This window comes from Perca flavescens, chromosome 17 (assembly GCF_004354835.1).
Source record: "Perca flavescens isolate YP-PL-M2 chromosome 17, PFLA_1.0, whole genome shotgun sequence".
Classification (NCBI taxonomy): domain Eukaryota; kingdom Metazoa; phylum Chordata; class Actinopteri; order Perciformes; family Percidae; genus Perca; species Perca flavescens.
In genome coordinates this window covers 6,997,568-7,011,526 of record NC_041347.1, presented here as the reverse complement: position 1 = coordinate 7,011,526, position 13,959 = coordinate 6,997,568, and the positions used below count along the sequence as shown (strand labels likewise).

Here is a 13,959-nt window from a genome sequence, read left to right as displayed (position 1 = left end):
ATAGAATGTTTAAATTTAAATGAATTCAATAATGATTCAATACAGAGAGTACTGAATACAATCAGGATTTTTTTCTCTCTCCTGTCTTTGTTATCATTTCCTGATTTTGAGTCCTCAATAATACATATTCATAACTGACATTGAAGAAAAGCCTTACTGTGTTGCAACATGGGCTAACGCCAGCACGGCTGCTCTTTAGTGACCACTGATTTCCTGCTGGTTATTAATCTCTTATATTTATTCAAGCTGAAACACTGGCAGATTTGGAACTCCTTCAAACTCCCACTGAAGTTTTCTTACAGACAGAAGTCCATTGTTCTGCTAAGCATTCTCAGCTGACTGGCAAAATAAGTTACATCCCTTTCAAACTGGTCTGGGTTTGGCCCCAGCCTGGTGGTCCACAGAAGCAATGGATGTGCACAAATAATATGACTGAAAAAAACGATTTTCTCAAGCTATCTTTACACTGCTTACACCTAGTGGCCACTCTATAACGTACACCTTTCTAATACAACAGCTATCTTTAAGAAGAACTGTTCTGAGTTGCCTGGACCAACAGGTTTTTTTAGTATCGAGCTTGACTAAGGCGTCATGTGTGACGACAGAAAAAGGAGAGATAAAAGCAGAAAGGTTTAACTATGCCATTTTGGTTTCTATCACAAACTGTGGTGTTTGGAGATGCAAAGTTGGAGACAAATTAAACAGTGAGCCACAGGACACAAAAATGCTCATAAAAACAATTCATAGTAGGTCTATCCGATACAGTGCTGGAGTCTGTGGCAATGCAAGGATGTAACTCATTACTGTTACTATGGGCGGGTAAAGATTTAAGGGCTTCCCAGGATTTCCTAGGATTGTTCAAATGTTCAGCAATAACTGAAGGATAATACTCCGATTTTTAGGTTTTGTTTTGGGAAGTAAAGTGATTTCTTAGCTGCCTAAACTGGAGCCAGTCCACCTCAGACCCTGTCTTTCTAGCCTTTGCCCAGGCCTGGTTTCTGTCGTGTAGAATACTAGATAACTTACACGGAGGAGCACGTCTATCTATTATTTCATTAAAAGCTCGTATTTAAGTATTATTATACATCAGTAACGGACTGGGATCATAAAACGGCCCTGGCATTTGCAACACACCAGCCATATTTCTGTCAGTAACCTAGCTTGGAAATTAGTAACTCTGCCTTCCGAGTGTATCTTTCCACGTAAACAGTACCTGTACTGTCATATAACATCCAGTCACACCAAACGGAGTAAATTGTAAAGACACACACACACACACACACACACACACACACACACCATTTATTTATTCTGTTACTGTATTTATTTAATCCTATGAAAGGACAAGAAATAATTTAAGACATTTGTAAATTATATACTTTGTGAATGAAATTTAAGACTTTGAAAGGCCTTATTTTTAGAATATTAAATGCTTTCAAACATAACAAAATCCAATTCGGTGCTGAACAGTAACTGAAAAAAATCAGACAAGAAAAATAAATAATAATAATAAGGAATAAAATACAAATGGATTTACAGATTAATGCACACCAAGATTAATAAAAAAATTATAAAATATATTTAAAAATCATCAATATGTATTTAAATAAACACAAACACATGCAGACAGAACCGTCATCCCCCGACTTAATGCAATAAGACAACTTTGATGTGAATACAGCCATTGTGTGTAACTGTGGTTGATTGTGTGTGTTGCAGGATAATGGCGAGGACTCCCATCGTATCTCTCCCAGCCCTGTGGTCCATGTCAGGGGTCTGTGTGAGGCCGTGGTGGAAGCAGACCTGATAGATGCCTTGGAGAAGTTTGGAGCCATATGGTGAGACAGCAACTACTCAGTGAGGTGTTCGTTTTAGAGGTTGCATGCACCTATGATCCTAGCATGGAGGAAGATTTTTTGACCAAGATCATTAAGTACCAACCACTCCTAAACACCATCTCAGAGCTAGGCTATAGGTTGGCGACGATTTGTTTTCATATTTGGCAGCTTAGGACACACACATAGGCTGGTTGTAAGATGGCTTCGTCAGCTTGGGATGCCGTGGCCCACTTGCCTGGTCATCCGCTAACGTTAGCAGTTATCGCGTGTTAGCAAGGCGGCGTTAGCCAGGACTAGTCAGGATCACTTCACTGGCTGTGTCTCAATTGTTTTTGCAAGTAACTAACTTGAGTACTCTATATTATTCAATGTGAGTACACGAATGTTGAAATGACAAAATGCCTGTCCCTTGTAGCTTGAATTAGCTTGAAGCTCAATGCTTAGGCTACCTGTTCAGGAGGAAATTGGCCAACTCAGTGTCCTTTTGGGCTCTAAGCTGTCTCCATCTTTCAAATACATCTCCAAAATGTACCCGGGGTTTGTAACGTCTCTGGATATGCAACTGATTAGAAACACTGAGGTCTTTTAGGTTGGCTAGAATCTATCTCTGTTGATCCCGTTTGTTTGTTTGCTGCTTTCATGGCTGTAGCACGCTGGGTTTGCGCTTTTACAGGTATGTCAAAATGAGCAGTTGATACCAACACACAAACAGAAAATTTAAAGGATACTGGCTTTAGCATTGTTGTCAGATAACATAGTTAGCATGTTTCCTTAATATCTGATGACATATTGTGATCATTTTGGGATTTAATACAGTAAATATATTACATATTGCACCGCTGAACGTATATGTTAACAAAATATGCTACTTACGTACACTTTAGAAATAAATATTACTGGGACCACTACCAACCCTGGGAACTTGCTTATTCCGATTTGTCTAGGTTTTTACAACAGAGCTTGGTTGTTCTGGCATGTGATACTAGGACCTAAATGTTTAGACGCCTGACTGAAAGATAACGGCGAGGCCTAGCTTAGCTTGGCGTCCTCCAGCCCAGTGTGTCCTCAGCTTCAGCGCAAGCTAGCCCGCTCCTCTTCCTTTGTCAGTCGGTGCAGCATCCAACGGCGTAGTTGACCGTTCATTTTATAAACATTTAAAGACGTGGACATAACAATAACATAATTTAATAAGGGGAAACGTCAGTTAAATCAGGAATTGCTGACTCTCTCCGTCAGTCTTTCATTCAGGCTGTTCCACTGTCACATGTCCTCTCAAAGTCTCCTTCATTTCCACTTTTCACTCTCTGACGCAGGTAAGCCCCCAACCAGAGATGGGGAGTCGAGTTTGAGACTCAGACTTGAGTCGCACTGAAGTCGCACACACAGTGACTTAAGACTTGACTTGAGACTCGTCCTCAAAAGACTTCAGACTCGATTCGGACTTGAGATGTGGGACTCGTGAACAATCTTTAGTTTTTGAAAACGTCTGATGAGTTGAATATTATTCCCCTCCCTGCGTAACCTATAACCCACCTATACGCTGGCCGAGACGGTTCAACACAAAGACAAAAGCCACAACACAAACGCCGCTGCACACGGTCACCGGCCACACATGGGAGAGGACAACAAACATGTTGGCCATCTTACGTTAGCTTGCGTCTTACTTTAGCTACGACCTACGGAGGTAAACTCAGACTGTCGTTCACTAGATGTTATTAAAAGATGAATGAGAATTGTTTGTTTGTTTGGGGGATTCAGAAAATGTCACGATTGGATTCAATATCGATTTTCAGGCTCAAGATTCGATTCAAAAAAAATTATTCACAGTCTGTAAATGTAGTTACTTTTCCCATGTGATTGCAGTAGACATACAATTAAAAAACTTTTTATTAAAAAATATGAATCGATTTTGGGAATTCTATGAATTGATTTTGGATCAGTAGTGCTTGAATCGTGATTCGAATGTGAATCGATATTAACGTCGGCTGCAAACCGGTTACAGGTTTATTGTTGATCATATAACGCTACAGCTTTATTTAGTTAACGTTACACTGGGTTTGAGAGTCTGGGGATGTGTTGACTTACAGTAGTTTATAGGCTGTCATTAATTGTAGATGCAGTGCACATTACATAGTTGTGCAGAGTAAGTGGAAAATAGGTTAGTTATTAATTTTAGCAATATTTTCCTGCAGGTGGGCAATGTTAGCAGTGTCATCCGAGAGGTTGGTGCCTGTTGCCCCAGGACACTGAAGGCTCCAAGAATGTGGAGATTCTCAAATCTTCTCTCCAGATTGCTGATTAGGCTAGTGATGTAAGGTTTGAGGATCTGCAGTGATGGATGCAAATAAGGAAAAAGAAATTCCTCAAAAGTTATGGTTAAAATGTATGCATTTACATCTCTGAGGAATCTGATCCACAGCTCTTCTGTGCTTCTGACCCCCTCCTGCTCCTCTCCTCTGCTCTCATTGATAATCCTAAAGGACCCAAGTCCAGCCGGGTCATCAAGGTCTTCATGAAACTGGGAAAGGAATGACCCAGGGGAGCGGGGGAGGGTGCCACCTGCCTCCATGATGCTAAACAAACAAAACCAGCCATATTGGGATCACATGGCAACTAAATGGCAGAAAATTAACCTGTAAAATACCTGCTCTCTGATGTGCAGAAAATGTACGTCTGCCTTCTGGAAAACCTTTTACAAGGTGGGGCAAAACATCAGCCTGTAGATGTAATGCAGCAACAGACCTCTAAGTGGCACAAACTGTGTACAGCCCTTTGGCCACTGGACACTTTTTGATGTCTGCCTCCTCTGCTAATGCAGCAAAAACAGCTGGCAGGTTCTTCTGAAGGTTCTGAATTGCGAGCAGCTGGGACAGCCATCGTGCATCCTTTACTTCCTACAGGTAGAATATTGTTTTAATACCAAATAAACATGATAAAACTGTAAACTATAGGTTTATTGTATACAAAAGCAAATGAAAGCACACCTGGATTTTTAAGTCACTGATGCCAACGACACTGGCTGCTGACTTCAGCGTCGCTGTCCATTTGGCACTGTTGCAGAAGTACAGATGGATTTCTTGGAGATGGTCTTGGAATGTTCCCGTGCACTTGACCTCTTTAGATGAATCCTTGCATACAAGTGCAAGTCGTTGAGCAGCACATGCTTGAATATAAGCTTGGGGAAGCGGTCAGTGAGTTGCTTTGCAACCCTATTCATCAGACATTTGAGGAAAAAGAAAAAAACAGAATGTCAAATTGTAAAAAATATCAATTAGAAATAATTTCAATACCTGTCATTACTGCTGCGCCATCAGTCCCAAGACCATACAGTCTGTCTTTCTGGATTTCCTTTTTCTGCAAGACTTTTCAGCTTTACCATCATCCATGGATACCATGTCCAGGAAATGATTAAAGACTTGTCCCTCTTTGTCCACATGCATGATAAAATGCTGGTTATTGGCATATGATTTCAAGATATTGGGATGCAATTTTATTTATTTACCTTTTACCAGCTCCAAAATTCATACCTGATATGTATGTCAAGCTGTTGGCTTACAGAGACATCCGTTGTCTCATCAATTTTCAGGCTGAAGGCTTGAGAAGATTTCATATCTTTTAGGAGAGGCTCCTCAATTACCCATTGCCAGGATGTCTAGCATCTCGTCTACTATTCTGTGGGATCTGTAGTTGTTTCTCTGATCCACCTTTGGATTAAATAATTCATTTACCATGTACATCTTTTGTAATTGATCATTTACAGAATTTGTCACTTCAAAATTAAATTAATTGGAATCACCTTCAGTTTGGTAAAATAGTCATACCCCAAAAGCTCAGCCAGACACAATAGTTTTGGGTAGTTGGTGTGATGTGCTATTTCATATTCATCAAGCCAATACAGGAACTTAAATCCTCCTATAAAAGCTTTGTGCTCAACAATGATGATATATGTTACCAATGTGTAATTACATAAGATAAAAAAATGTGGGTACATACCAGATGCAAGTGAAGCCTGCTTTTCCGAGCTTTGTTTATGAGGCTCAGAGATGATGCTCCAAATAATCTTTAGAGAACACAAGAGCCCCAACTTCACTAAAGGTCCTTTTTGCAGGACCTTTTTTGGCTGTTGGCTTGTCCTGCCTGCACACAAGGCAAAACATTCTTAAAATAAAAAAATAAAAAACATAAAGCCATTGATCAACCAAATGTGGAAGACTTAAAAGTTTGAACACAGACATATTATGCTTTGTGAGGTAATGCCAGGACTTGAATTGTGTCATTTCAAGCCATGATCTAATATTGTTTCCCAACAGCAATATTGTCTGACAATTTCATTGTTAAGAGTTTGCACCCTCTTGACTCCCTTCATCTTCCTGGCGCTTTCTTTTCAAATTTGAATGAATTGGCTTCATGGCTGTAAGAAGGAAACAGTTTCAGCCAGCCTGGTTATGTTAGTCCAGTTTTTCATAATGTCATACAAAAGTGTTGTTGTTGTAGTTGTGCGCTTGTTGTGTGTAGTGTTACATAAGCTGTTTTCAGGTTGCTGCTGCTCAACAATGTGAGCTAAAATTGTCACACAAATCACGCATTTTAAGGCTGCCTTTCTCCCTTTTCAGTAGCCTATATTCCCAACATCAACAATGTTTTGTGTCCACTTAATCTTGAATTCAGTGTAATGTTTTAGTTTATTTGATAAATTATTATTTGATATTTGCCTGTTTGGTTTATGGGTTCATATTTTGCTATGGATCTGTCTGTGATGTGAGGTGGGTAGATCCGCTCAATTAAGGAGAGGGCATGCAGGTGTGCCTGATTAGGTCCTGAGGTGGTGGGCACTCTTAAGGTGTAGAACAATAGGTAAGATAGTTCTGCAGTGAATTACATTTTTATAATATTTGGGGTGCCTGTTGTTGTGGGTGCACATATATGTATAGATGGTAATGTCGGCAGTAACTGATCTATCTACTTGTAATGGTATTTTCAGATACAGAGTGTTAATGATGCTTTCTCAGTTTAGTTCACCCCATAATCACCTGTGCAGGTGGTAGGGTCTTATGTGAGGCTGAGAGGTTAAAAGTGCCTTCTGAAGAATGGGAAGATAGAAAGGACCTGGCAGCTTGCCCTTTTAGTTCTTTTGCATCAGTTTAATTTAGTTCTTTTAGCGGGGGGGGGGCAGTTTTTGCCCTTTGTTTGAGTATGTTTTTTTTGTTGTTGTTAATAAACACACCAGTTTTTGCACTTCACAAGCTTCCTGTCCAGCTTCCTCAAAATGCCCTGCCTCCTCCTGAGCCTTGGCATGAGCTGGGTGGTTTGACTTTTGGTGGCAGTGGTGGGATTTTTTTTTCTGTCTCTGAGGCTGAAGAAACTGAAGAAGCCAAGTTACCCCAACACCAGGAGCAGGAAGAAGGCCATGCAGAGTGACCAGGGGGTCTTGGAGGACCAGACCCTGGGTGGAGACGATGGTGGTCAAAGGGGTCCTGACCAAGGAGGCTTCGACCACCTGTGCAGAAAAGAGAGGCCTACAAGCAGGAGCAGTGATGGACAATGCTCTTTGAGCCGCTTTCTCTGGATCCATCAGCTTGTATTAGGACTAAATATGTCTCATATTTGCCGCTTGTGTCAATTGTTTGACCTGGTGAAAACATGAATTGAAGCAGTTTCACTTAAAGTGTTTCTTTGGTGCTATTCAACGAACTCAAGGGGAAACTGTGAGAAAGCAGTTGGCTCTTTGAATATCCGTCTGCGCTTATGGAAAAATCTGGATCTTTATCGACACTAATCTAGGTTAGCGTTACACAGCCAGTGAGTCCAACTAACCGTTGATCCCCTTGTAATATAACCTTAACTTTAACACGTTAAACACCACAAGGCAATAATGTTTAGGCATCCAATACGGAAACTGCAGAGCCTGGTACTTTCTAATTGGAGAAAAACATTTATTCACCTCCAAAACAACTTTTCTCAGTCTGAAGCGTTCGATAAGTGAAGGGGGGAGAGGCTTGAGGCCACTGGTCTGAGTGCACTGTAAAATGACATTGTTTATTGGGGAACTTAATGAAATTTGGTTTTTAGCTACCTGGGTGGGGTGTAGGGCTGGGCGATATGGACCAAAAGTCATATCCCGATATATTTTGGCTGAATATCGATATACGATATATATCCCGATATTTTTTTCCGCAAAGTGAGAGCAAATGTTCAGTCAAAGCCAAAATCAAATATGACATGTCACAAGTAGTTTCATAGAGACAGTTGCAAAATCAAATAAATAATAAACCGGTTTCTTCACCTGGTTCATGATTAAATGCTCAGCTGTTCAAATAACAATAAAATGTAAACCTAAATACTGTATAACAGGAGTACCTTTTTTGAAATCAAAGCTCCATATTTGTGATTCGTTCCAAAGGTCAATTAAGCTTTTGATATTAATATAATCTACTTTGTTCAAAATGTAATGCCTCATGCCTGTAAGCCTAGGTTTATAGTCCCATTCTTCCACTTGATACTGCTTCCACTTAAGTAAACTAAAAGATGAACTATCGACTACAAAACAAAGAAACTAATTAATGTGTTAATACAAAGAATATTTATTATGATCGGTTCACAGATCTGAGTCAAACGGAAACTTCACCCTTCTGAACTAAGAGTTTCTGCTTCAAGGTGAAGTTTAAAACAGACTGAAATGTCCAGGCTCATTCCTCCACTATTTATTTCTGTATGTATTTATCGTTACATGTCATTTTAACGGGCACTGAGCTCCAGATCCTGCAGCTGCAGGCGGTCTCTGCTGCCCGCTGTAGCTTCTCTCCGTCCGCCTGCCGCCCGGCAAACTTAGTGGAACTTTCCGCCCGATATCGACATACAGGTCGTCCTGGACTACGTGTAAGATCCTACCGATCACCACTCTGTCTTTGGCTGGTCCGATCTGGATCAGCGGGGACCGCGCAGCAGCGAGGCAAAGCTGTGTGTTTTCCGGGGAAGAGGCGCTGCGGCCCGGCCACGGAGCTCTCCGCCTCCCGCTGCCGCCGGAGCTCAGATTGCTGGTCGAAGGTGGCATACATAATCATAAAACACATTGTCACCTGTTAAATGTTATTCATTGCTGTTTGTTCTTTTCATTTCCTCTATCGAACATAATTAAGCAGTACAAAAGTCCGGCATCTTTAGCGTTGATCTGAATGCTTCGGACCCCTGTTCCAAGATGGCGGCGGTTTTGACGTATGTTTAGAACCTCAAGGCGACATCTGTGTATATATCTATGGGAGCAAGGATCACATTTGAACTATATCGATATATGCGATATGGTCTAATTCCATATCTCATTTAAAAATATATCGATATATTTTTAATATCGATATATCGCCCAGCCCTAGTGGGGTGCCCAGGTAGGACCTATGTATGGGGAACACTGTTGTATGTGGCGTTTTCTTTTGCGCGGTGCAAATATTCCACATAAACAAGTTCCTTCCTGAGACCATTTTGTAGCGCCACGCTCGCTGTGTCCGGAACTTAGCAGCGCCCAAGACAATTGTGATTGCTTTAAACAAATGCAACAACCCCGACCGTTTTTTCTCCTGTTCAGGAGTGTATGCTTCAGTTGCCAGACCTTACTTTGCAGCGTTGTGGCGATAGGTCTGGCAATGCGAGACTATAGCTTATCTGACATGGTCTGGGTTATCCTCCGTTAACTGCAATCTAAATTTCCTCCTTAGGTTCCCCCTCCCTCGTTGATACATCTTCAGCAGTCTGCCCTTTTCTGCCCCTTTGCATCTCTCCCTGCGCACGCATACTTCTCACCAATGCAGAAACTGCCCCTTTTGAAGTGAAACCCTCATAGCCGTGAAGTTCATCTTCAACACCCTGGTTCTACCGTCACTAAGCCCACTTAACTTAACTGGACCTCACCCGCTATTTAAGCTTGGACGCTGACTTTTCTTATTGCCCAAACCGCGACACTAGTAGCATCGTAGCTCTGACTATGGAGTGGGATTGCGACCTGAGGGTGGACCTGTACTTCCTAACTGCCGAGGGCACCCTGCCCTACTCTCAACAGGCTCTTCCTGTTGGTGTTCTCCTCCAGGCTCCTCAACTATTTTCTCTTCCCAATCAGTCCACCTGGCCTACCACCATGGATCCCCACAAAGCGGTCAGCCAACTCTGCTGCATGCTGGGGGCCGTCCACCTCAGGGTCATTGAGATAGACCTCAACCTCCCTGGGGATACTGACTTTAAACTGACTGATAGTCAAAAGCACTGCATGAACTAATCCAACGATCAAACGGCACTACTTGTTTTCGCCACAGATCCAAACACGATTTGTTCTGCTGCCGTTGCAAATCACGGAACTGCTGCTTGCAAGCTTCCGTAAGTTTCCAGCCCAGCTTTCCTCAGATCATCGTTCTTAATGCCCACACAAGTGTCCAAAGCCGCAACTGCTGTCTCAGCTTTCCCAGCAAGTGCACTTTGAACCCAAAAATGGCTTCTTAGCCTCACTTTCCATAGCCATGTTCTCAAACATTACAAAAAACATGTTTACAGCCCTTTCATCAAAAGGTGGCACGAAACCGCTTGCACAGCTAATATCAAATGTCTGCTCACTCCGGCTTCCCGTTTGCACCAGCTCTCTCTTGTTCTCCCCCACAGTTTCTCTAACTGTAGAGCCTCAATCAAAGGGGCTGCTATTGCTGGCTTGGTGATGTCTTTTCACAGCAGGACTTCCTCCTCAGCCAGAGCAATAAGATGAGCTTTCTTTAGCTGCTCCCTAGTTAAGTCACTGTACCACATAACATCACCGTCCTCCCCAGCCATTGCTCCCAAATCCTGCACTGCTGACCAAACAAACAGAAAAGCTGCCAGTGTTTCCCATACATATGTCCTACTTGGGCGGCCCGCCCAGGTAGATAAAAGCCAAATAATCAACTATGTATTTTTACAGTGCACACAGACCAGTGGCCTCCAGCCCCTCCTCCTTGTGAAGTAGAGGTTCGCCAGGCTAACGTTAGCAAAGATCCTCTATACTAAACCATCTCGGATGTTAGTAGCATGCTGCTTATGGTGTTGTGGCTTTCCGGATTCACTATCCTGATAAACCGTAGAAACGCCTCGGCCACACCACTGGGAAAGCCGGAAACCGTCTCCGCTGCACTGTGTTCTGCTTGAGGTTTACTTGTGGTGGGTGGTGGGTGGCACAGGATGTGACGGTGCGGCGCGTGAATGCTGGGTTCAGAAATAAACTAGTCAAACGAAGGTTTATGAACTATTTATTGAAAAGCTGTACGCACATCTAACTAATAAATAGAGCTGGGCAATATATCGATATATCTATCGTGATATGAGACTGGATGTTGTCTTAGATTTTGGATATAGTGATATGGCATATGTGTTGTCTGTTCCTGGTTTTAAAGGCTGCATTCCAGTAAAGTGATGTCATTTTCTGAACTTACCAGACTGTTGCAACTGTTCTATTATTTGCCTTTAACCACTTAGTCATTATATCCACATTACTGATGATTATTTATCTAAAATCTCATTGTGTAAATATTTTGTGAAAACACCAATAGTCAACACTACAATATCGTTGCGGTATCGAATTTGAGGTATTTGGTCAAAAATATCGTGATATTTGATTTTCTCCATATCGCCCAGCCCTACTAACAAGCCTGGCAGTACTCTTTGAGCTGAAATGTAAACTTGTGACACATTGCATTTTTAGGATCCAGGGGTTCACATTATAGACACCACTGACTATCTGTGTTATAATCTGGCCATGTTTAAGCACATTGATCAAACACGTTCCAGGGGCCTGTTTCACAAAACCAAGATAAGGGATTAAGCCGGGATTTCCTGGTTATCCTGGATGAATTTAGCTTTGACTCGGTTTCACGAAAGCAGAGGCACATAAATCACCATGGAGATTTATTCTGTGCAGCTAGCCTGGTCCCGACCAGGCTAGCAGCCAGGATTTATTTAATCCTGGAACCTTTTCTGTTCACTCAGCAGTGGTTTTACCCTTTTGTTATCAGCCTGGATTAAAATACAACAGGTGCATATTGCTGTTTATTTAAGTACTGTTATTATTTAAAGTTGTGACCATTATTTCTTTTTATAATTATAAATTTGTCATTGTTACTGTTATATTGCTGTATGAAGACTGCTGTTCATATTGTTGTAAGAAGTTTGATGAATATATTATGGCAGTTGTTGAGATAATTAAAAAAGGCTGATAAAATTTCAAATGAGTTTTAAATGAAGTTTGTTACTAAGGGCAATACATACAATGCTGTACATTTCTATAGTTCCCCAATGCACCTTAAATTATTTTAGTTTATAATTTCTTTTTTTATTCTTTAACAATAAGGATCATGTTTGTTCTGCTTCCATGTGCATTGTATTTGGCATTCTTAGCACACAATTTGTGTTGTCCAGTAAACTGGGACTATAATTTGGGAGGAATGTACAATTTTAAGAACATATCCTAATTGTACAATCCTCCCAAATTATAGACTTAGTTCACTGGACCAGTAACTATCTAGTGATGTAGGCTACTGTACATTCATGTAACAGGGAGAGGACACCTTAATGGTTTTTGACCTTATATTTTGCCTGGGGGGTAATAACTGATGAATATACTCTGTTCCATTCATGTTTATAGTGTGCATGGAATTTATCACTTTATTATCTTTATAGTTTCTAGATTTTACAGTGCAATTTCTTCAGTGTTTTTATTTTCTATGTCCATATATACCAGGGAGCAAGGCATATAATATGTAGAGAAGGAAACTCGTCCTCTATAAAAAATAAAAAAACGCGAGAAAAAGCGTGACAGATAATAGCGGACCGACTAAATGATAGTCTAAAAATATACATTTATGAACTACTGCTCTTAAATGAAACCATTCAATGTGTCACTTGTCATTTGCAAAAACGAACACCTGTACACTTTGCATTAAAAGCGAGTAGTGGAAGTTAATATGACTTAGGAAATTAATATTTTAGCCAATGAGAGAGAGGGAGGAACAGAGTGAAAGAGATATTTACGCTTCATATTCTAGCGTTATAGAAAATGGATCTTCATGGTAAATTTCCTGAGTTATCTTCTGCTTACTTTTAAGACAAAGAGTACAATTGTTAATTTGTGCAAATGATTAGTAGCCTAATCATTGAATGGTAGGATTATGACTGTTTCCATTCAGAGCAGAGGTCAGTTAATGTTTATATTTAGGCTGCTTATGCATTCAGTCGGTCCGTGATCGTCTGCTACACTTTCTCTCGCTGTTTCGTTACAGCGGCCGTGTTATTTTCTTTTTATTCAAATAATGTGTTTCACGTCATCATACTTCCACAAGAAGCTGCTGCTCACTCTGTATAAAGTAGCCTATGTACAATGCGTATTCTCCATTTAGGCATCAGTAAATCTGTGATCGACCTCACGGTCTTTTGAGGAAATCCGTGGACGCGCATCTATCTGAATTAGTTCAGCCTGACTCGACCAAGTCTCTCCTCCTCAGCCTGGCTCGGCCTTCTTGAAACGCACCAAGCCAGGATGCACAGATTAGACTAGGTCAAGCCTCGCTTTATCAGTTATCCTGGATTTAGATATTCTGCTTTTGTGAAACAGGCCCCAGCTGTTTAAACTGAGTGAATATTGTTTCTTTTGTATCCAAGACTGCCAGTTGTTTTTTAAAGGTTTCCTAAATTAATCTTACAACCCATCAGTGCAACATTGCAGACATCATTGACTATTACAGGCATTTAAAAAGTAATATGATTTTAGGTTAGTAATCTCCCAAAATATGTTGCTTGTAAAACATTGTTTGGTTAAGGCACGGTAAACGTGCACATGTGTGTACATCATCAGGATGGTACCACCTCCCTCTCATATTGAGTCAGGCGAAACCCTGCCCAGTCGATGTAATAGTAGGGGCGCAGCTGCTCAGCTTGCTCCATGGCTACCAGCAATAAATACCTACATTATCATCAATAAAATCACTCCAAGTCAAACATCCAAAACTAAAGATAAATTATAAATTTGAACTTGATACAATTCCAAGTTCCCACAAGCACCTCACTCATCATCATAACCAATCATTTAACATTGTCAATGTTCTGCATATACACGTTTTTTAAA

The 13,959-nt window shown here is 41.0% G+C and overlaps 1 protein-coding gene across 1 annotated transcript in view; it reads left to right on the top strand.

The window, feature by feature from the left end:
* The window catches only part of hnrnpll (heterogeneous nuclear ribonucleoprotein L like), an 83,458-nt gene that overhangs the window by 29,267 nt on the left and 40,232 nt on the right, over positions 1-13,959 (top strand). The window contains exon 2 of the mRNA XM_028603729.1: positions 1,720-1,838. Coding sequence (XP_028459530.1) covers positions 1,720-1,838 — 119 coding nt within the window. The remainder of the gene's footprint in view (positions 1-1,719; positions 1,839-13,959) is intronic.